A 24,460-nucleotide genomic window follows, 5' to 3' on the forward strand; every position below is an offset into this window, starting at 1 on the left:
GTCAGTTGCAGTGACCCTTAATGGGTGTCATGGGGAAACCTTAAATAAGACCATACATATTAGATAGATCTTATATAGAGATAAGATAGTAGTCTTTAGAAAGTAAGAATTAAACATTACTGTAAGTCAGCAAAATTAATCTCCATGGTTAAAATCCTTTCAATAATGTAAAGTCATTACATTTTAACATAAAGTAAGAGAAATCACAATAGGTGATACAACTAAGCACGAAATATACAGTCAAAGCTCCAAAGTACACAGCAGGTACTGCAAGTACAGCAAGTTTCATTCATGGTGTAGAGTCCAAACCAAACCCTTGTGCAAGTGCATGGTATGTTTGAAGGAGCTTTCTGTCTCCGTTATCTTAAGAATCCAGCTTTCTTAATCATTTGTAAGCAAAACATAAAAATATAAACAATATCATTAATAAATATGTTGATACAGCAGACAAATCAGAAGACAATTCATTTAATTATGTTGAATCTACATCACTGGACACAGTTTCATGCGATATGCAGTGTCTAGAATTAAATTAATGATAACTTTATCAAGGACACCACCAATAATATTACAAATTAAAATCTACACACATTTCAACATTAACTATCCAACCACTCTGCATTCCATTGTCTGCAATTCATTTAAAAAAATTGCTGTTGTTTTTGTCATACATAACCAACTCCATTTGGTGTTCAGCTGCACTCTCTAAAGTAAACACATTCAGTAACAAAGTGTACAGCAACTGTACCAAGAACATTTCACAGACATTTACAAAAAATAAGTAACAGAAAAAAAAGGTAGACAATGAAAAGCTGGCTTTCATCATTCTGTTGGCAGTGTTTACTGTCAACAAGCTCCTTAAATGTCCAGAAGAAAATGAACAAGGCACCATAAATAAACGAAAAATAAACCTATTGTCCACAGTTAAACACAGAAAATAACAAACATATTCTTAATTGCAATCCACATTGTACAAAAGGTATAAAAGCAAAAATAAAACAAGCTATATCATCCTGGATGAGGGGTCTGAAGTGAAATGACCCTGGTTTTGCTTTTGCCGACGTCCTCGGTTATTCTTAGGGCATTTTCTGTAATGAGAAACATTGCTTTTGTTTAACACAGGTTTGTTTATTAAGGCAAAAGTATGCCATATTTAACAGATAATAGCTAAATATCTTCAGCAATAACTTTAGCATATTTCAGGGGTCACGAACCTGGTGATACACATGACAACGGCCACAATAATGGCTATCTGCACAGCTCCAATAATAGCAGCTATGAGCACATAGTGCAGTTTCTGACCACTGGGCACCACATACAGTATGTTAAAGTCAGCAACTTCCTCACACTGTGGCCCTGTGTATCCAGAATCACACCTGAAATGAAAGAAAGATCATATACTTTAGACATGAGCACCATATGTTTGAAGCCACTAAATCCAAACCCTGAGCACATACCGGCACGAGGATTGTCCATATTTGAATTCACAGTGGCCATGAACACAAAAGTTGTCATCTGTGCAGGGAATCGGCATCCAGCCATATCCTTTCCCTTCTCCTGTGTCTGCTGTGTCTAACATTGAAAATAAGTGTTCATTTAAGTTAATGACTAATTTACTAGATTATACCAATCATAATTATATATAAAAATGATCATGTTTACCAAAAAGCTCAGGCTTGTAGGACAATCCATCATCACTTTTTTTCCCCTTGTCTAAAACAAGAAAAAACATATTTAAATAACTAATGAAAGCATTTTTCATTATTAGATATATAAAAATGTATTATACATAGATTACATTAAAGTATAAGAATATTATGCATCAGAAGGGAATGATGTAGTATTAGAAATGTTAGTACAGGGGATGAATGTCCATACAAAACATCAGATTAAATGAAAGTAAAACAAACCAAACGTTTAGTGTTGTATCCTCAGTACACAACACATAAAACTGTGCAACAGTAACATACAAAACAGTACTGCACATTTCTTTCACTTGTTTAAGTTTTACCATCATTATGATGTATTTGGAGTAGACACAGGCGACTAAAAAAATGTAGAAAATTATGATCCTACCTGGGCATCTCCCTAAATGTTTAACGTCAATCTGCTCTTGTTTCAGACATGAAGCTTCTCGTACAAGGCAGGGGTTGTTGTAGGAGTTGCCATCTGTACCACACACTGGATTCTCATTATGCCCACTACAGTCAATTTTACATGAACACCTGGCAAACAATAAAAAAAGTATTTGTCAATAATAATGTGGAATAAAATCTTGTTTGAGACTCTAACAGTTTTGGAGATCATCCATCTGTTTATATTTGATCAAATACCTTGTACAAATATATATATTATATACTAACTATAACTTATAAAAGTACAATCCAAATGGTGCAAAAAAGCAATTGAGAGACCAATGGATCAAACACACACAACAGCAATGGCACATAGAACAATAAAGAAAGCTTGGTAGAGCAGTGGAACTGACATTACTTCACAGAGAATACGTTGCATGGTAATACATAATACAACATTGACCGCCACACCTAGATTGTGCATATAAAGAAACCAAATTTAAGTTTTAAGAAAATGAAGCTGAGCAACCAGAACAGTGTCCAAACATGGCAGAGCTAACTTGGAATTTCACTGTACAGGAACCAGATAGGAACCAGACAGGGCGTATTCCACAACAGCTCAGACTCAGGATGTGTTATATGTTATAGTAATACTGTTATTGAATACGTGCTCCACCTGCCCTGCCTCTATATACTTGGTTTGCGCCTGCTCAGAGTCAGAGAAATGCTGTTGTGTTGGGGTATTCTGAAGGGCCCATGTTTTGAGGTGGGGCCTCTTCATCAGTTTGAATGTTGAATCTGTTCGAAACTGAACACTGTCTCAGCATGTACAGCCATGTCCAAAGGTTTCAAGAATAACGCTGTTTTATACTGCCGTATGTCAGGGCGAATTGCCATAAAACATACTGAGACAGCAGACTTTGTGGAAATTAATATTTGTGCCATTCTCAAAACTTTGGCCATGGCCAAATTCTAGCACAAATGGCCAACTGTGTACTTCTGTTCACCAGAATGTCCCTTTCATGGCCTCTCCAAACTCCCCAATACCTGAGCTTTTGCTTCTGCAACTGCCATGGTGGCTATTGTATATGTTACAACTGAATCAGGAAAGCACTCTTGTATTTGTTTTTCACTGAAGCTTCTGCCAGATACTATCAAGGCTAAAGGCCAGATACTATCAAGGCAGAAGACCTGGCTAGTGCCCTGTGTGACATTTTTTCATGTTTTATTCAAGTGGCATCAACAATACTGATGAGCACTTTGTCTTCAGAGTTCAGGCTAATGACAATCTGTGGCTACACAGTCTAATGGGTTCAGGTCAGAGAGGCATCGGCACACAATCCATCACATCTCGAAACCGATCCTATCCTGCATCTTTATAAGCAAACTTTGTTGATGTGGTAATCTGTCTAGTTTTTATAAATTGTTCCGTATTTTATTCATAAAACCTTGTCAGCCGTTAGTCACTAATTTCAAACAAAGCTCTAAGCAACTGTGATCATTTTTTTGTTTTTTTTACCAATAAGTCTCTAAATTCTTCTGTGTAAAAATGTTGACCCTACCAACTAACATATTAATGTACCCAAATTTGATTAGTTATGAAGTATATCAAGGTTAATAATAAAACGAAACAACAAATATTAAAAACAACTGGATTCTAAATCACTTATGATTAAATCAGATACTTACGAGTCTTCATCTTCTGAATCCTCGTCACATTCAGCACCATATTTGCAGTTGCTACATTTAGTGAGTTTCTTGTTTGTATCTGTACCTGATCCTTCATCATCTACAAGAAATTAGAAGACACAAATTAAATACATTATGTTTATGATGTAATCAATAATCTGTTCATCACATCTAAACCAATATTAGCTGTTGTAGTGTTTGGTGGTATGACCTTGATCATTTAAATCCATTTCACAGGAGATTTATCTGCTTTCTCTAAATAACTTGGCATGGCAATGGTGATAAGAACAAAAGTATTAGAACAGACAGTGTTATAATAAGTAATTAATAATTAATAATTATTATTTGCATGCATATCTCTTGTTAGCAATAATGGGAGAAACACAAGAAAGTTTAAAGCTGATAAAAGAAGAAAATTAGTCATTGCACAAGTATTTGCCAATACAACATTTTAAATTGTACCATAATATAAATTTCAGTCCACACCACCAAATACTATTACCACAATGAGCAATGCGACTGGATGTTGTCATAAAAGTTATTTTAATTTTCCTTACCTCCGTCCCCAGACCCTGAGCTGCTATCTGCAAAACAAAAGAAAACAAATTATGGTTATCACTTTTCTGTACTCTCAAAAGTCTCCATACAAAAAGGAAATGAACACTTTTTAGCAAAAATAAATAAATAAATGAAACATCATACATAGTTTATATTACATACTTCCGATAGACTGTAAGAATTCCGTTAAGAAAAGAAGGTTGCAACTTTTACAGGAAATACATACGATACTGATGGCAGACTTATGAACAAATTAATTTATTTATATTAACAAATTCAAAAAGATATTGAAATACAAATCACAGCAAATTATAGCTGTCATCTTCTGGTGAAAAAGGTTATTAAAATTAAAAAGTTAAATTCTATTATATATATATATATATATATATATATATATATATATATATATATATATATATATATATATATATATATATATATAGGTATGTATTGTGGAACTAGAAACTAGGAGCTATATTGATGGATTGAACTGGGAACTGTAAAGCAGAATGAAGTTGAGACACATCCTGTGACATAGTTCATGTTTTCTTCACGCCAGTGTTAGTGTTTTTTAAATTATACTTTTTATTTAAGTTTCAATTCTTTTGCACTGCTGCTTTTTCGCTTGTTGTCTGTCACAGTTACATGAACTTTTAACTGGTTAAAAATGTTCATTATCGATTCTTATTGTGTTTGAAAAATTTGATCACTTTACATTTTATTGTGTATTGTTTAATTTATATTTGAATGCTCAAAGTTCTTTTTGTTATTTTGTAAAGGTTAATAAACAGGTTATTAACAGAACAATGTTAACAGTTGTTAATATTTCCAACCTGTTTTTTGTTATGTAATTTAATACTGTATTCATATCGTATACCATGAACATGAAAAACTGAGACCTCATATGTAAAATCATTGAATTAAAGAGAGTGTACTTTCTTTTTCAGTCATGTGGCTGGATAGTTACATTTCCACATTCTGTATAAAATGTGACATAGACATAAGGTGCTTTGCCATGTTACCATGTTAAACATATATCAATAGTCTTCCAGAATTATCATTCATGATTGGATCACTATCCCACTCCACAGACCTTGACCAGACACCTGATGATACTTTTTTGGTCAAAGGTTTGATACACCCTAGGTCAGGGGTGGGTAAACTTTTTGACTCGTGGGCCACAATGGTTTCTAAAATTTGACAGAGGGGCCGGGCCAGAATAGAAGTATCGTGTGTATTGTGTGTTTGTGTGAACTCTAATAAATGAAATGTAAAAACCATTACATGAACAGATTTGGCCTTTAACAGGCACCAAACATGTGCAGGGTTCATTGTACAAACTGTTTTTTAATTTATTAACACAGTAGATAAACTCCCATTCTGTTTCTGTGAGAACATGTTGTTGAGCTCCTTTTTTTGCAAGTGCATCAAAGTGTGGAGTTAGTTTTGTTGTGGAATTCTCAGGATAGATCCGAGGTGTTGGTTAGTTAACTTGGATCTGTGACGGGCTTTGTTGATGTTCATGACGCTGAAGGTCTGTTCACGTACATAGTGCTAGTGAATAAAACTTAAAGAACTCCACCTTTGTCTTTAATTTGCTGGCTATATCTTTGTCAATCAGGTCCAAACAGTGAGTCACAGTTCTGCGTGATAAACTGATTTTTTTCAAACTTACCTTTGTCTCTGGACACGAGACCTGTTGTCTCTACCATGCATTCTTTCAAAAAATTTGCCTTCCGAGAAAATTTGCCTTCACAGTTTGTCTGTGAACTTTGCTGCGTCTGCCAATTGGCCGTCAATGTCTGAGCCGTGTGTAGAGTGTAGTTAACGTGCTTTGTGGCAAAATGACGGCTTATGTTGTATTCTTTGAAAACCGCTGCAGTTTCTTTGCATATCAGACATACAGCCATTGATCGGACTTCAGTGAAACAATATTTTGTTGTCCACTCTTTATTAAATACTCGGCACTTACTGTCTACTTTTCTTTTTTGTAGTCTCATTGATTTGGGCCACTCGCTGACCTATGACCCATGAACAATCTGAAGATACATGCTTTTTTTTGAAGGACTGCTTTTGTCTAAATCACCCACCTTAAGACCATGGAAGCGGCTTTGAAATGTGTTTGCCTCAGTCAGATTTACGGTCTGTAGACTCACAGACTCCCATGTACAACAACAACAACAATAATAATAGAAAGTAGAAGCTGGTGCAAGTGGCAATCAAGGGGGTCAAGCACATTTTGCCCAATCTATTATTGAAAGAGGAAGATCAGAAGCCGTTGGCCATTTGCTGAGATACTGCCACACTTCTTGCTTTCAGTAGGCCTTCCAAGTTGCAAATGAAGTCGTCTTAACAGGTTAACTGGTTGACAATTTGTATAGTAATGCCTATAGATGATTTAAACAAAACCTAGGATGAGACCCCAAATCAATAGTATAAATTAAAGCTGAATTATCAGTTTAGACAAACATTCTTTGAATTTTCTCTACCTGCTAGCTGGACTGCTCGCCTCATTAGTAGTATAAGCTGATGAGTTGCAACATAATGCTGCAATTCATAAAACCTGACTATAGAACATGTGATAAGCTTTAACATCTGTAAAAGTCGATTAGTGTATACATGGGAGTCAATGCAACTAATGTTATGGAACTGCAGTATTTGTATTAGGACTCACCTGGATCACAGGGTCCAGGAGAAACCAAAGAAACAAGACGTTGCTGAGTGCAGGCTGCTTGCCTTAAGTAGCAGTCATTCTGATAGGTGTCCCCGTTAGATCCACACACAGGGATGTATTTTTCATGACACTGTCAGAAAAATTTACACATTTAAAGTACTTTCTTGTTTGAATTTATTTCTTAACTATTAAATAAAGTACAATAAGTGTAAATGTGATATAAAATGTAAAATGTTACCTGAAAGCGACATACACATTTATGGTCAACACTGCAGATTCCATCATAGCGACATGACGATTTGTCACACACTCGTAAATCACTCTTCTTCTCAGACAAATCTGGTGTAAAACAGCCAAGCATGCAAACACATACATCAGTATCAGTAACCAAATGTGATCTGTGATCATGTATTCTTCATTATGGTACCAAGCTCAGGTCCTGGAGTGCAAAAATTGGTTTTCTATCTTTTCAAATATATTTATAATATAATTTAAGAATATCTTATATGCCTTTAAACGCCTTCATGAATGCTCACATGGATTGCAACACCATAACCGCTTTTCATCAGTACAGTTACAATACAGTATATGGTCATAAAGCTTGGGGCACCTGACCTGTGCTTTCTGAACATAATAATAATTCCAGATTTATTCCCTACTTTATGATTATAATAACCTACACTGTTTTGAAAAGTCTTTTCTCTGTTGGAAAGTCACTGGGGATTTGCCCTTTCAATCCCAAAAACATTAGTAATGCCAGGCAATGATGTCAGACAAGGAGGCATGGGAGTTAATATTCCAGTTTTTCCCAAAGGTGTTCTGTGGGTTTAACATGTGTAAAACATGTGTAAAACATTTTCCTTAACAATAAAATGAAGATGAAAATGTTAGTAACCATTATTTGAAGGAATGTAAAAACCCATGTAAAAGACCATTAAATGAATCTGCTTTGCAAATAATTTGAACTTTAAAAGAATTTGTGGTTTCATCTGTCCACACTACAGAAAGTATTGGTTATCTTGTCTCAAAGATATCAGAGCATCTCAATGTCACTGTAGACTTTTCAAAGTTTGATTATTCAAAAAAGCTAGGCTTAATATTTGCAGCTCAATGGTTGGCATACTTTGTACTACACATGGTAAGTAAGTGCAGATATGGTCACATGCATCTCTTTCTGTGTGCACGTTAGCAATTCAATTAAAAAGTTCTATTTTGCAAGAAATGGAATGTTATTTTTATTTTTACAATTAATTTCAGGTAAATGTGATACAACATTCTTTCACTCCCCTTCAAAAAATTAGTATGACAGGTCTATTGGCTACCTGCTGGAGTATTTTCTTGACATCTGACCACAGTATGCATCTGTTTAAGTGACTAATATTTAATAATTTGTTCAACAAGTTGTTTACTAAACCAATCATACCCCTGGACTTCCTTGTAGAAAACAGGGCTTAAAAAAGCCAATCAGTCTTAAATCTCAAGGCTGTGGATTTCTTGAGTCTAGTTGGTTAGTTAACTAAACTTCAATATTCTACAAACAGAACTGTGCATGTTTACAATGATGTGGAAAAGTTACAGCACAACACAGTTACAGAACAATACCAAACATTTTTTTCAGCATCATAACATATACAGAAAGGTCCATAAATATTTGGACGTTGTCAAAGTCATTATTATTTGTCTACCACAGTATTTTGAAAGTACAATTCTTACACTATTCACCCAATTTTGATAAAATATATAATTCTGTCATTCTTTATTAGGTTCAAGATACCTTTACATGAACCTGCTTGGCGAATTCTTATGACTTTAAAAGATGAGTTAGTCACCACTTCCTGAAGCATTATAGAGCTATACACAGTTAATAGAGGCTTTTAGGCCAGTTATTGGACTTTTGACCATACATTCTGAATCTAAATTTTGCAAGTGAGAAATATGACTAATTGAATAAACTAATGTAACTATTCATAATCACATAATAATGCCTTACTATTTACATGCCAGTCCTGAGATGTCTCTGTGTGTGAGTAAGGTCTCCAATGTTCCATTGAAACTGTTACGAATAGCGGTTCAGCAAGTAATAACGATATTACAAACCAAACCAGTTAACCACTTCTGGTCTTACTGGAATAACATATAAAGTAAAAATTTCTATATTTTATTAATTATGCAGATTTTCATTTTGGATGTCAGATGAGTTTTAAGATTTTTTACTGAGCAAAAAAAAATCAGGAAGTTACTCCTTCTCTCAGAAATTACACATACAGTACAGTGGACAAGCTGAATATTGCTGTTAAAGGCATTTAATATTACTGATGTTTTCAGTCCTCAGTGTACAGACTCTGACTCTTTAACTAATCAATACAAAGATACTATCAGTGCTGTGTACACAAAGTAGCCCTCATATGCTGTGATGCCCTAAAACCCATCATTTTCCTCCAGAAAATGTCATGGAGGAATAAAGGCGAGACGAAAGCAGGTATTTTCAGAAAGAGTTATCTGTAGTTAAAGTATAAATAAGTGAGCCTTATTCTCCTCTGTTCTACTGATTTTCATCTCAAAACTGATTTATTAAATAAATGATTATATAGAACTTATTAAAAGCATTGACCACACCAGAGTGTCATTTGTTGCTTCATCCTTTAACTGATCCTTGTCTTCAAGAGGGGTAAGCAGAAAGACATTAGTATTGTGTTGGAGGGAGAGCAAATGAACTGATCTGAGAAATATGGCTAAAGCCTGTGCCATTTTTCCCAGACTCACACACACTCTAAACCTCAGATGCCTTTCTAAAGCTTTTCTTTGTACTGGATGCATCTGGGTTTTAAACCTACTCGCTGGAACTTAAAAAACAAACTTCATCCTTAGATTTCCACTCTTTACTTTTGCTCTTATTTATCTATTGCTAAAATGCATTACCAGTATTGAGCCAAAGTGGATTGTACCGAACAGATGTTCTTAACAATGGACCACAGTAATACTTACAAGCTACTCAGCAAGTACTGAAAGGCAGTTAAATACTGACAGGTCTTGTATAGCATGAGACACAGAATACAAACATAATCATATCTGACTCCTTGGTAAAGGAACCAAATTAGTTAGAGATTACATATGCACATTACATACTTTATAACCATCTGTTTCTTACTTGTGTCAGTCAAGGGAACACTGAGCTCCTTCACTGTGTCTAACACTGTTGATCCTTGTCTCTTATGTTATCTCCTGGTATACTGTAGGTCAGGCCATTAATACAGTTTCCTACTGCACGTTCTCGACATAACTATGCTTGCATATATGTATGTATATACCCTATGTTGTATAGTCTATTGATACTGCTCTGTATACAGCAATTCAATTCAATTTATTTGTATAGTGCTTTTAAAAATTAACATTGTCTCAAAGCAGCTTTACAGAAGTATAGAAACAGAATAAAAATTTTAGTTTAAAATGAAGTATTATTAAGTTGCTACTATAAATCTCTAACATTTATCTCTAATGAAAAACCAGAGGTGACAGTGGCAAGGAAAAACCCTGAGATGATAAGAGGAAGAAACCTTGAAAGGAACCAGACTTAGAAGTGACCCTCATCCAAAATTGCGTGAAACTGGACAGTGATTAATGTAAATGTAAATAATGTAATTTCTACAACCGTTTGTAGTTTGTAGTGGAATTGTGCCACCAAGAGCTCCTGAGAAACTAACAGGTCAGCGTAATTTCTGAACTCAATATAGACTTAACGTTAATTCCTTCCTGCTGAAGTCTTCAAATGTTTGCTGAGCAACAATAAAGCTGACCGACGCAAGAAGTGTGATAATCTCCAAATGGTTCTATAACACTTTCGTGAAGTGAGGTTTGTGGCTGGTGAGGCAATTACTCTTTCAGAGTCATATGCACAAATATATAAATTCAATAGAGTAGCATAAATTTACCATTCACTTGGCTGCTTGCACACTCATTCATGGTTATTTATTACCTCCTGTTTGAGTGGAACCTCTGGGCCCCTTCGGTGACATAGGAACTCACCTTGTGCTTTTTTAGTGCAGATTAACAAGATAAGCAAGACTAAATATGATATACACATAAGTGTAATACATCACATAGACTATGGAAAGTGTCCATAAACATTATATTGGTGAAATACAGAGAGATAGCAACAGCCATATTCCTATTAAAGTTTGGAGGGATTGCACTATCCGAAGTTAGAATAAACTCATCGTTGTCTCACATCGCATCTCTTGCTAATTAAAAATGCAAATTCAGCGATTTTTATAATGAAATGATTAAAATGATTTGAGCCATATGGAAATTACATTTATAACACAGAGCAGTGGATAAAAATTGTGTTAGGGGATGCGATTGCCTAGTAGTTAAGTTGTGTGTGTGTGTGTGTGTGCTCGTGGGTTTTGGTGTGTGTATGTATATTTGTGTATGTGTGTGTGGTTTGGTGTGTGTGTATGTCTGTATGTGTATGTGTGTGGGTGGGGGTTGATGTTGTGTCACTAAATCTGGCAACACAATACTTTGTGAGAATTAACTTCATTTACAGTTGATTACACAATAAACTTGTGCCTGGGACGTTCAAAACAAAAGTACAGCCTTTTTATATTCCCATTTATTTCTTTGCTTTTGAGATTTTTAACGGACATTTCCTGTACATTATGGTTTGGGACATGCAACATTGCCCCCTAGTGGAGATGCTAAAAGAAGTAACCTGCACTTCTGCATTTTGCTCACAGAAGTATAAAACTACTTAAGCCCTAAATAATCTTTACACCCAGCTCTGACTCGCATTATACACAGTAGATAGACATTTTTTTTGTCTTAGCTGTATTAAATGCAAGTCCATTCGCAATGTATTGCAGGTGGTCATTATGTTTACTGCCTGCACAAGGATGACTCTTCTAAAGACTCACAATGGACCAAAGAACTCAAGTAAGGCAGTACATCTGGGACAGAAACAATAGAATTTCTTACGGTAGATTTTACACACTTAATACAAGAGATGGTCATTTATATATTATACTCATTTTACAATCAAGTATTATTCATTATTAGTTTTTCTGTAGATTTTGATTATTTTAGAAAGGCAACTGTTGTACTGCTTTATTAATGTACTATTAATGTAAGTATACAAATTAAGCAATCAAACAGGATTATATTTAAGTTAGTCACACCAAATATAATATTAATTCTTGGTACTTTACTCATGAATATTTATATTTATAAAGTACAAATATTCCTGAGTGTGTATATTTGAACAAAAGAAGACTAACTAATGTACTAACTACTAACTACAACTTATACACTTCAAAACATAGTTTGCATGGATTTTTATGAAATATACTATCAAGTTTAAATTGCTTATGTTTAATATTTTTACATAATTTACCAGACGGCATTATCAGAGTGACTTAAACAATTTGTAATCGCTGTCTTTGGGGGGGAAAAACAGACAACATAAAACCATCATGTTAATTCACTAGGTCAGTGACTAATAATACTGTTGACAGAAATAATTTTATGTCATTGCCATTCATTTAAAAAATATTAATAAAGAAATTGTAGAAATATTAGTAAACATTAATCAAACACAAATAAATCTAATCATTGCAAGATGACAAGTGAATAGCCTTAAGCTGTTAACAAATACCTCAGTTGACAAATGATTTAGCACTCACCTAGTCTTATTAATATTATACATGGTTAAAAATTTTATTTGTGAATCAAATAACTCCCAAGTCTTTACCATACCATTCATATTGTGCTCCCAGCTGTGTGTGCATTGTGAAATTTTTGTAGTGTTGTGATTAGAAACACACGTTAAGAGTGATCAACAAATGCACACAAGTGCTAAGAAAATCAGGCTTTCCTAGACTTTTGTAAATATTAAGTATTTAAAAATAGATATAAAATGAAAGTATTTTATTCATTAATCATTAACTGTTTTCAACTTTGTTTTCATCTAAAAAAAAAGGCAAAGTGGTGTCTGAGCAGATATTTCCCATCAAGGAAGCTAAAAATCAATCAAAAAAGAAATTATAAGGAAGAGAAAAACCAATGGAAACCAATGGAAGGGAAGAACCAGTGAATTGGCATCCAGATATACAGTTAATCATGATAATTACTCATTTTGTGAATTTTATGCCTCTGTATTGTGCTGAAAACTCTCAAACATGGCATCCCAAGCTGTTTTATTAACCGGATTTTACTTGCTAGTCTTGCTCTATCCATCTACTTGCTCTATGAACTTCAACCTCTGCGCTGGCCAGCTCAATCACAGGACTCAAATATTATCAAACCAATGTGCAAAAGTTTGGAGAAGAGTGAGAAGCAGGTTCCCTGATCCAACCTTTCTGAAACTAGAGCATATTCTGCTAGATGAAGGGAACAAACCTCCTCTAGAATATACTCAGAAGTTGTATGAATCTATTCTAAGAATGTTGGAAGCTGTGTTGAATGCAAATGGTGATAGAACACCGTATTAGGTCCATCAAGACATTCTCTCAATACATTCTGTAACTGGCTGCTAATCTAGTTGTAGTCTCAAACATTTAGCTGTCTACATCTTTATCTGTAGCCCTTACTATTGGTTTATCCTGTTTAAGGAAGGACATGAATGATAGGGAATAAGCGTGTGATAATTTATTTATTTAGTTTGGGCAGTCCTAACCAGATGCATATTCAGGTTGGAAATACTTTAATTTCTTCTCTACATAAATACTGTGTAGGGTTAGTATCAAATATAGATTTCTCTGTAAGAAAAGTACTCTTTTAAACTAACCCGTTGTGCTGCTCCCTTCTCCACCATACAAATTAATCTGATTGCTGAGAAAGGGTCAAATCATTATACATTCAAGGAAAATTATAAAAGCACGCCTATAAACTCATTTTAATAATTAGCATTTTTCTACAAATACTGTGTTGAAGTTAACACACATACACATTCATATTCATTCATCTTCTACCGCTTATCCGAACTACCTCGGGTCACGGGGAGCCTGTGCCTATCTCAGGCGTCATCAGGCATCAAGGCAGGATACACCCTGGACAGAGTGCCAACCCATCGCAGGGCACACACACACACTCTCATTCACACACTACGGACAATTTTCCAGAGATGCCAATCAACCTACCATGCATGTCTTTGGACCGGGGGAGGAAACCGGAGTACCCGGAGGAAACCCCCGAGGCATGGGGAGAACATGCAAACTCCACACACACAAGGCGGAGGCGGGAATTGAACCCCCAACCCTGGAGGTGTGAGGCGAATGTGCTAACCACTAAGCCACCGTGCCCCCATATATATATATATATATATATATATATATATATATATATATATATATATATATATATATACACACACACACACACACACACATACATTATATATATATATATATAGAGAGAGAGAGAGAGAGAGAGAGAGAGTTCAGTGTTGGCTTGTTTATAAAGGTACATATTTTAGCCATTTAACAAAAGTTAATCTTTATAAAGTCTTCTTTCACAACTCTGTTCTTTGACATATATAAGGTGAGATTCCTTTGATGTGGCTGTTGGTCTAAATATTTCACAATCATGGGGAAATTTGATCGCTGAGCCTCTTCATTTTGTTTAAGGTCATGATATTAATGGTATCCTGGCCCACCAAAATCCATGAATAAATGCTGATCTTGCCCTCAACCGATGAAATGCCACAACACTTACTATTTAAAGTAGCTGGCTGGGGGAAGAAGTGTAGTGCAATCTTATCTGTGTCTTAATATATTTTCTGCATCTTATGATCACCACACAATGTTCATGAAGTGATACCCTGTAATTCCTGGCTGTTTACATTGGTGAATACAAGATATTCTAGTCAATTATTATGCAAACCTTTTTGTAGATGTTATACTTCAATACTTTTGTAGGTGTCATTGGTAAATGCTAATTATAGCCTTTTGGTGTCTCTCAGACTTTTATAACAATGACACCACTGGTGTAATCATTTTACTTTTGAAAATTTGAACGCTTTATCATGTTGTCATGTCATCTTACCCAATCTAGTGATTATTCAAATGCAAATATACACCAATACACAGCAATTAAATCGAGTTAGTCTATTAGCTTAGAAACTTTAGCCAGTTTGCTAGCTAAAGCTAGAGAAGATTTTTATGGAAAAAATAAAAAGCTAAACTCTAATATTACTGAATTACCTTGTTCTCACTTCCTCACTTGGCCCTGGCCTGTTATTGTGTAGCTGGACGTCTTTCATGCCTAAAGTCGATAATGCCTAAAATGTGATGTCATGTAACATATCAAAGCTGACATATGAGCTATACATACAAAACTCCTGCCAAATCAAATCCAATGGATCTGAATTGAAATGATTGTGAATTACTATTCTATTATATCTTAATAAGGTAACTCTCAGTAGCACTGGAACATTGTTTTAAAGTGTTCTTTCATGTATTTGTATGTGAATTTGCTGGAGGGTCTCTATTATTATTATTATTATTATTATTATTATTATTATTATTATTATCCACCAGTGTATTACTTCTTTTTTGTGTAATATAGTTTTGTGGTGGTTATTCTGCTGGCTAAGCACCAAGATGCTGAATGTAATGCATAACTCTTCCAAAATTACAGCCAGTCGAAAATATTTCCTTTTAAAATCGTTCAAAATATCTAATATTATCACTGATTTATTTCTATCCTTTGTAAACGTGAAAGGCATAAACAAAAGCTTTATCTATACTAGAATGTGACTAAAATTAACATCATAATATCATTCACAAGGCCCATTTGTTTACTGATCTTGGAATACTCTTGGTTTTACTGTTCTGATTCTCCAGGATCATGGCATCATGAACCAGCCCTGAAGAACACAAATCCACTCCTAAATAATCAGCTCCACAGCACAATATGGTGAGGTTTTTTTTTTATCTAATTGCAGAGCCGACCAATCATTTCTTTGCTGTGATGTGGCCCAGGAACCACGAGGAGCCATGGAATATTTCCTTGCCCATTAATTCATCCGTGTAATTTAACTCATGCTGGTATTTAGTCGGTATTTTAAACGGAAACGGTTCCCAGTTTATTTGTACGGTTATAAATCGGGATGTAGAAACCTTTAGGTCATTATAGCAGCATGAAGGGTGGGGCTCAGGATGTCTTTTAAATTGTGCCTCGACAAACCCCATACAGCCAGTAAAACATAAAGTCGATTAAGTTAAATGGTGTAATATTGCAGTGAAAACACCAGTCGTACCTGGACATTGTTTCCCTTTGTCAGGCGCACAGTCGCTGCCTTGAGGAGACTGAACTCCGAGCGCAGCAGCGATGGTCAGGAGGCAGAAGAGAGCGCAGTGGAGATGGCGGCATCGTGGTGTTCCGATCCTCATCAGCTGATAGTCTAATATCATCATGACACTGTTTCCCGAGTGCACTTCTGTTCGTTTTAGGAATCTTTTAAATTACGATACAAATACAGAGAAAAAATCTGTCGCAAATGTGCACAGCTACCACAATTCGATGTTTCTTGTTAAACCCGTTTTTCGGGTGTCGGATAGTTCCAGAAAATGCAGAAGCAAAACCGTATAAATCACAGATCAGAAAAAAACGTGCATTTTACATATAGTTTCCACTCAGTTTGCTGTAAGTCGTCCAGAACACTTCCTTTGGTCCTTGTCGTGTCTATAAGCCGAACAAATCGTTCCTTCCTTTCTGTTTTGTCTTTGTCTGCATCTCCACTGTGATTCCTCTCCTGCCTCCGATTACCAAATGTTTGTTTGTAATCCGCTGGATGTGGCGTTTACTGACGCTCTAAAAAACCATATGACAAAAGACAAAGCGTTCTAGTCGATTACTAAAACCCTGCCAAAAAGCCAACAACAAAGGGTCCACAAGGATGGTTTGAAGTCATGTGACCTAAGACCACCTCCCCCAATTCACATCAGGAATCTGTCGAGGACGATGTTACTGAAAAGGAGTCTTTTTAATCTGACTGTAGGTGAAACCATTCCCCAAAACACTCAACAGTAAAGAAGAAAGTAAAGTTTTTTTTTTCTCCAGCAATTAAACTGCAGCATGAAATTTAAAGCAGCAAAATATGTTAAAAAAAAATCGACTGCCCAGGAGCACCAAGGCTCCAGGGGCACCAAGGCTACAGGGGCACCAAGGCTACAGGGGCACCAAGGCTACAGGGGCACCTACATAACCACAGACAGAAAATTAAAATTCTATACATTTACGTGAGCACTAGTACTTTAACTCTGATTGGACGTGACACGCAACTGTGTGCGCAAAAATCCGCAATTATCGTGGGACAATTTAATGGAAAAACGGCAACAGCTAATTGGCAGTGCTGAACGAAAATGAAGATACAGAAAACATTTATTTAGCTTATTTAGCTAAAAAATTTGGCTCTGGTAAACAATAAAACAGCTAGATTGGCAAGATAGATAGATAAATAGATAAGTGCAAATTTATTGTCATTGCATAGTACAGGTACATACTGTAGCAAAGAAATGCTGTTCAGCATCTACCAGGAGTGCAAATAGTAGAAAAAATGTGCACATGAACAAGTGCAGATAAATATGTCAGTATATGTACGACAATAAATACATTTATGGCGGTAGTATGTGCAAAATAGGAATATGTACCAGCTATATAGACAATATGTAAAAAAAAAAAAAAACTAATTATATACAGTATGTTGTGCAGATTTATGCATTATGTACATTATATGTACAAGAGAAACCAAGACATATACAGTGTATGTAAAGCCGCGTTCACACTGCAAGGCTTAATGCTCAATTCGGATATTTTGCTCAGATCTGATTTTTTTGTTTGGCTGTTCACATTACCTTTTAAAATGTGGCCTATATCAGATACCAGTGTGAATTGTTTGCTGTTTCGAACTGACCCGCATGAGCAAACGAACAATAACAATGACGTCACAGGCAGCACGCCGTTGGGCTAAAAAGTTGGCGGGGTATTAAAAAAAAAAAAAAGTTGGCGGGGTTATGGAGGAACTAAGCATTTTCGCTTTTCTTTCCAAGTGTTTGTGTAATGGCAGCCGTAACATTAATGAGCAGGTGCTGAGGACGAGAAGAATGAGAAGAAAGAGAGCAAAATTAGCTGTTTTGGGCTTTTGCGGGGTTATGGCTGCAAATTCACTACAGAGGTCTGTGTGGATGTGGAGACGAAGCCAGGAGTGGTGGGAATGTGATGTGAATGGCTTCACAGAGACGCAGTTTTTTGAAAATTTTCGAATGTCGAGGGCAACTTTTGATTATCTCTGTCAGCGCCTCTCCTCAAGATTCCTGCGGCAGGATACTCAGTTTAGGTGACCCATCTCCGTGCGGAAACGTGTAGGAGTTGGGGTGTATTGGCTAGCAACGGGGATCAGTTACCGCACGGTGGGTAACCTGTTTGGCATTGCGATTGTGCATGAATTTTGCATGGCCATGCGCCATGTCCTCATGCCCGAGTTCATAAAACTGCCCGAAGGAGATGCCCTCCAGGAGGTCCTACAAGGCTTCCAAAAGAGGTGTGGTTTTCCACAGTGCTCTGAGGCAATTGACGGGACTCATATCCCCATCATTGCCCCAGAAGAAAACCACGTTGACTACTTTAATCGCAAAGGATGGCATTCGGTCCTTCTGCAGGGAGTTGTAGATCATCAGTTCTGGTAAGCCTGCTAAAATTATGTAACAATGTCTCCTACGATTTCTCTACTTTACTAGTACTAGCCGTCATTGATTGAAAAGTCTGATTTAGGTTTATCAAATAGTTACATAATGCTGCGTTGTGATACAATTATGTGGTATGGGTTGTTGGTAGGCATACTGATATTACAATATGATAGCCCCTCTGAGTTTACAGTAACAATATGTTTATTTCTGTTCTGACAGTCCTATATCAATCATTTAAAAATGTGCCTATATTTAAATATTGCACAGTGCAGTAATAAATGATTTGTGTTACTTTTTTAATTAATAATAATTCTTGACAGACAAAATTATTAAAAAAAACACATCATATGTCTCCATAACAGTTTCACCAACATCTACGCGGGATGGCCTGGAAGTGTCCATGATGCCAGGTTTCTTAGGAATTCCTGTGTCTTTGCAATGGCAGAGAGAGGAGAGCTTTTTCCACCAGCAAGTTCTTCTATCACTATTGTGCACACACACAAATCCTATTTGGAAACAGTAGCATCTTAGTATAAAGGGCATTAAAATGTTTAGAGAAACTTATTACAACGTGAGATAAGGAAAAATCCAAAGTGCTCAGGAATTGAAAAACATTGAAGGTGCTCTTAGGTATAGGGAAAACAAACGTCCGAAAAGGGAGGAAATCCATGGCATTCTTCGTATTCAAAAATGTATAAAAAGCCTTTATTTTACATAACAGCAACCCAGATAGCCTTCTTCAGGGTATGTATATACCATCATACCCTGAAGGGGGCTATCTGGGTTGCTGCCCACTTTGTTTTTAAACGTAACATAGCCATGTGAAATAAAGGCTTTTTATACATTTTTGAATACAAATAGTACCTTGGATTTCCTCCCTTTTCAAACTTATTATAACATCTAATAAACTCTCTTATTTTCCATCGCCAAAGGACACAGTGGAGATCAACGGTGTCCAAGTACCGATCATGCTGCTTGGTGACCCGGCGTACCCCATGCGGGGCTGGCTGCTTAAAGGGTACACTGACACAGGGAACCTGACAGCGCAGCAAAGGTACTTTAACGAACGACACAGCAAAGCCAGGGTGACGGTGGAATGCGCATTCGGTCGACTGAAGGGGCGGTGGAGATGCCTGGGGAAACGGCTGGATGTGGACATCCCCACTGTCCCTACCATCATAAGTGCATGCTGCACTCTCCACAATGTGTGTGAGAAGCATGGTGAGGCCTATGAGGGACTAGCTCGAGCTATTCTTCAGGACAACAGGATAGCAGAAGGAGGGGCACAAGATGCTGCTGAGCCAACAAGAGTCAGAGAGGCACTGACAGAGTTTTTTTTACAGCCAACACTGATTCACAAAAGAATACTTTAATTGACAATGTTTAAACATAACATTCTCAAAGTGCAAAGTAAAAAGAAATGTTTTTCATACATATGATGAAATGGTCAGTTTTCTTCTGAAAAAATACAAAAAATGAAATGCAATTCTCACTTGGCCAGGTTGGCCATATAATCAAATGTTCCACAAATGGACTTTTCTTGGCCAAAAAATAAGGAAACCTGCTCATTTATAGTCAGAAAATGATCAATGTTCAAAATAAAAATTATTCTGCTGTAGTGCAAATCTCTGTCTGTTTAATAACAGTATAACGTTCAAACTGTAACCTGAAATCAAACTGTCCAATATAATCTGAACTGTAATTAACTTTTATAATGTTGAATACACTTTGCATAGATTGAACAACAATACTGAAAGCAATTAACAATATCGTGATCTGATTTACTTATCATCATCATCATCATTATCATCTGGAGGTCGGTAGAATGGTGGATGTCCTGAGGCCTGGCTGAAGGGCTGCTGAGCTGGACCTTGAGGTTGTGCTGACACCTGGCTTAAGGGCTGAGGTACATCTGGAGGATGAACATGGGGAAGGTTGAAAGGTAGAGGTTGAGCCAGATCGTGCAGAAAAGATAGAGGCTGGTTGGTTGTCTCGTTACATGGTGGAGGCTGAGGTGAACCCTTGCCAAATGTAGGGAGCTGAGTAAAGTTGTAAAAGGTAGGCTGAGGCGGCAGTTTTCTTGGGTTGTACTGCGAGGGCTGGACAGGTGCCTGGTAGAAAGGAGGCCATGGGGAATTTGACCTGGCAAGAAACTGGGTGAACATTGAGAGCATTTTCAGCTCATGTTCATGCTGTGCTGCTTGCAATTTGAGTTGAAGTTCAGTGTCATCTGTGTTGTTGAGGGCACTGCTGATCTTTTCAGTGAAGATTTCCAGTGTTGCTTCCATTTTTGTCTTCCTTTTCCTGCTCTTGGCAGATGTAACTGTAAGAAAGAGGAGAAAGTGTTTGGGCATTGTATCACTATTACAAAAATAAACAGGTTTGGGGGGTAGGGTAGATATGACTATTAGGAAAAACTTAGCAGTAATACAGTACGGTACAGTAATAACAGAATACAAAATAGTAATGGATGAGTTACCTAAGCAAATGCTTTACTAGTGATTTAGCAAAAGCCTGATAAAAACATGATGATTCTTACTTCCAGAGGACTTGGTGGCTGCTGTGCTTCTTTCAGTGGTCTCTGTAATGCCTGCAGCTGATGAGTTTTCTCCAGATGTAGATGGTGCAGAAGACACAGAAGATGCAGATGGGAGTGACTCTGTGCTTGTATCATCTGGTGCAAGCAAACATATCATGTAATGCTATAATGTGATGTATTCAATGCAAACATTATGAGCTGGTTCACCTAACCACTTTATATAACACTTTTAACACCCACACGTTATCCTGAGATGATGAGGGTGACATGGTAGACATCCTCCTTATATGTTATATGTTATAATATGGGATTTGGTTCTGCAGAGCCAGGTCACCAGTGCACTGGATCGGATCGTAGATAGACTGTGTACATTTTTGAATGACAGACAAGTAGAGGGTATTCTCTGCTTCTCTGACGGGTTTCCGAATTGTGCAAAGAAAACCGGGAGCAGCTATAGCTGACTGGCTCGTTTATTCTGTTAACGTAATTTTCCTCTAAATAAACACGCCAACTTCTCCAGATGTAAAACTTCTTTGCGACATTTCTAACTTTTATTTTTAGATTAAAGTGTGTTTCCACTCAAGATTTTCTATATGGGTAACTTTAGGCTAAGACTGAAAACTTACCTGTCACGCCATCAATATCCAGGCTGTCCGCCGAACTCCTCGGAGTTTCAGGCTCCTCTTCGCCTGCTTCGTGGCTATCCAGCAGCTCCAACGGCTGACAGCTGGGTTTATCGGCCATAACACGGCTAAGCTCGTTATAAAATGGGCAGGTGATGCGAGCACGACCGCTTCGGTTATTGGAGTCATTTACTTCTTTAAATTTAGCTTTAAGGCTTTTCACCTTCCTTTGGCACTGCAGCCACGTTCTCCTGTGTCCACGTTCTTCCATTTCGCTTGCTATATTTTCAAAAACGTTGCGGTTTCGGTATGAGCCTTCTAATTTGGCCTGAATTGAAGTGTCTCCCCAAATGTTAATTAGGTCTAAGACCTCACTCTCCCTCCACTGACTTACTCCATCACTGTTATCCATTTTTGTTATCGTGTCACGTGTGTCACGTTTTCGCCGGCGCGTAATTGTGACGAATGTTGATGTAGATTGACGTAAAAGTCGCATCAAATCCGCCTTGGGTGTTCACACTGCAGCCACATTGGAAAAAATCAGATTTGGGTCTGATTCAGGACCACATATGGAAGTGGTCTGAATCTGATTTGAAAAAATCAGATCTGGGCTAGATTTGAGTGTTCACACTACTCCTGAAAAAGTCCGACCTGGTCACTTGACCCCAAAAAAATCAGATTTGGGCCTTAAGGTATGGGGCTTAAGGTATGTAATTAATATACAGTTATAGACAATTATAATTGGTAGAAAATGATGTAATGTTAAAGTGATAAGAAACATTTTTCATGTCCTTTTTTGGATGGTTTATGAATTGCACAATATACACTGAAAGAACTTAGATACTGAACTGTATCATATGCAGTAAACAGTTTGCTATGCAATTAATACATACATTTTGTGACAGGTGTCTATCAAACTGTGACTATGTATAATATGGCCAAAGGTCTTAAATGTAAAATAATGTAAAATGTAAGAATTTGCTCTTAATTCAGTCTCTAGAATTACATTTTTTTTAAAAGTTTGGCCAGGTTCTTAAATAACCCAAAGAACCATATGCAAGTTGTAAAAGAATAGGTCACAGATGAGTTTGTTGTGTAAATCTCAAACGTTGAAGAAAGAAATAGCAGAAAATTATGACATCAGTCATGTTTCTTGATGAAATGATCACTAATTTCTCATTCACATACTGTACTTTCAGATGCAAGTGCAGATTATTTCTTTTTTTTTAACAAGCCCCATCAATACTAGCGATGTAAATCACATAAAACTAAATATGAACTACGATTTGTTGCAGAACATACCCAAATTAGAGGGTACAAAAACACAAAAAACAACAATGAGCAAAAGTTAGAAAATGTGTGGTGTAAGAGAGGTTGTAGAGGGATAATTGATAAAATAAACACGGGTTTAATGGTTAAAAGCAAGCCAATAACAGCTTTATCATGTCTTCCACAGAATGGACAAGACAAGCTACTGCAAACAAGTTGCAGCAGAATATATATGCTTTCTTAGCTCATGCTGCATTATTTATAACATGCGCACACACGTTTTTCTGACTCACTTGAGGATGTGCTACATGACAGTTGCCCTTTTTTTCACCTTTTATGCAGACAGTTTTAGGTCTGAACACATTCTGATCACATTCAGGTCTTTCTGTTGAGACAGCTGAACTGGCAGTAATAATTGGATAAAAAGACAGACACTGTTTTTTGAGGAACAATTTTTTCTACTGCAGTTTAGGTATCAAAACTACTGTTTTGTGCATAGCATAAATTGTATTTTCCCTTTCCAATGCTCTACTTCTATATGTAAAATGGAGATATGCTCTAGATAGTATGGAACTCTCAATATTTTTACCCCTTTGTAGGTCCATCTCTATCAAAATGTGTTTAGCTTTAACAATAAAAGGCAATAACATCTAACAGTACTGCTTGCACGACACATCCACACCGCTTCACTACACATGCCAGCTGATAATAAAGAGTAGCTTCTCCTCTCAGGATATTTTGTGCCCACTTAAGAAGTGATTGTTTGATGGTCATTGCATCTCAGACACTTTTCGTGCCATAGATGGTTAGGTGGGGCTCAGGTTACCAGCACTTCACCATGTGCCCTTGATGTATTTCACAGCAGTGGGTAACACTACTCATTGTATTTCTACAAGGTATTGCAAAATGCAGTAGTGGGAGCCCCTAATCATTGCTTGGCGTGGAGTTCACTTGGCTGCTGTTAATCCACATGGAATCCACAGTGACCTTTACTGCCATTCATGCTGCCAGTTGTCAGCAGGTCGACCGACACTCTCGTGTGGGCGGTGGCCATGTCCAGGTCGGCAGCCATCTTGATTGTGGCTCTTCCGGGTTGGACACCATTTTATACCCCCCTTTTTCTATTTAAGGACATTGCCGGTGAACACTCTTCGCCAGATGGTTTTCGGCTATTAGCCCTTTTCTCACGGATGCCTTTTGCCTTAAGTTTCAATTTTGGTTTTGCTTTCCTGTTGAAGGACCTTTTTTTCTCTGCGGATGTTTTTTTGCCTGCGTTCTTCGAAACTATTTTCCAGGCAGTTGTCTGCTGTTTTGGTTAGTGGTTTACAATTGATTTCTGATTTTTTGTGTGA

At 36.8% G+C, this 24,460-nt stretch overlaps 2 protein-coding genes across 2 annotated transcripts; both read right to left on the minus strand.

The window, feature by feature from the left end:
• Positions 1-452: 452 nt before the first annotated feature.
• On the minus strand, positions 453-16,931 carry tmeff1b (transmembrane protein with EGF-like and two follistatin-like domains 1b). Its single transcript, XM_060869401.1, has 10 exons — positions 16,250-16,931; positions 7,235-7,335; positions 6,997-7,126; positions 4,322-4,348; positions 3,765-3,864; positions 2,077-2,225; positions 1,663-1,713; positions 1,458-1,572; positions 1,215-1,376; positions 453-1,088 (listed from the first exon to the last, which is right to left on the minus strand). Exons 1-10 carry the CDS (start codon positions 16,404-16,406, stop codon positions 1,004-1,006), a joined length of 1,077 nt encoding a protein of 358 aa, XP_060725384.1. The 5' UTR covers positions 16,407-16,931; the 3' UTR covers positions 453-1,003.
• A 3,527-nt stretch (positions 16,932-20,458) lies between these two features.
• On the minus strand, positions 20,459-22,359 carry LOC132846082 (uncharacterized). Its single transcript, XM_060870599.1, has 3 exons — positions 21,843-22,359; positions 21,217-21,351; positions 20,459-21,000 (listed from the first exon to the last, which is right to left on the minus strand). Exons 1-3 carry the CDS (start codon positions 22,333-22,335, stop codon positions 20,459-20,461), a joined length of 1,170 nt encoding a protein of 389 aa, XP_060726582.1. The 5' UTR covers positions 22,336-22,359.
• Between the last annotated feature and the right edge of the window lie 2,101 nt (positions 22,360-24,460).

Source organism: Tachysurus vachellii, chromosome 5, assembly GCF_030014155.1.
Source record: "Tachysurus vachellii isolate PV-2020 chromosome 5, HZAU_Pvac_v1, whole genome shotgun sequence".
NCBI classification, from domain to species: domain Eukaryota; kingdom Metazoa; phylum Chordata; class Actinopteri; order Siluriformes; family Bagridae; genus Tachysurus; species Tachysurus vachellii.

What these genes read in the sequence shown, in the direction of transcription:
- tmeff1b (XM_060869401.1), bottom strand. Translation starts at nt 16,406, where the DNA reads ATGATGATATTAGACTATCAGCTGATGAGGATCGGAACACCACGATGC. An exon ending in ACATTTAGGGAGATGCCCAG is followed by an intron (nt 1,714 to 2,076) that starts GTAGGATCATAA and finishes TTCTTGTTTTAG; the next exon opens with ACAAGGGGAAAAAAAGTGAT. An exon ending in CTACAAGCCTGAGCTTTTTG is followed by an intron (nt 1,573 to 1,662) that starts GTAAACATGATC and finishes TTTCAATGTTAG; the next exon opens with ACACAGCAGACACAGGAGAA.
- LOC132846082 (XM_060870599.1), bottom strand. Translation starts at nt 22,335, where the DNA reads ATGCGACTTTTACGTCAATCTACATCAACATTCGTCACAATTACGCGC. An exon ending in GGATATTGATGGCGTGACAG is followed by an intron (nt 21,352 to 21,842) that starts GTAAGTTTTCAG and finishes TGCTTGCACCAG; the next exon opens with ATGATACAAGCACAGAGTCA. An exon ending in AGCCACCAAGTCCTCTGGAA is followed by an intron (nt 21,001 to 21,216) that starts GTAAGAATCATC and finishes TCTTTCTTACAG; the next exon opens with TTACATCTGCCAAGAGCAGG.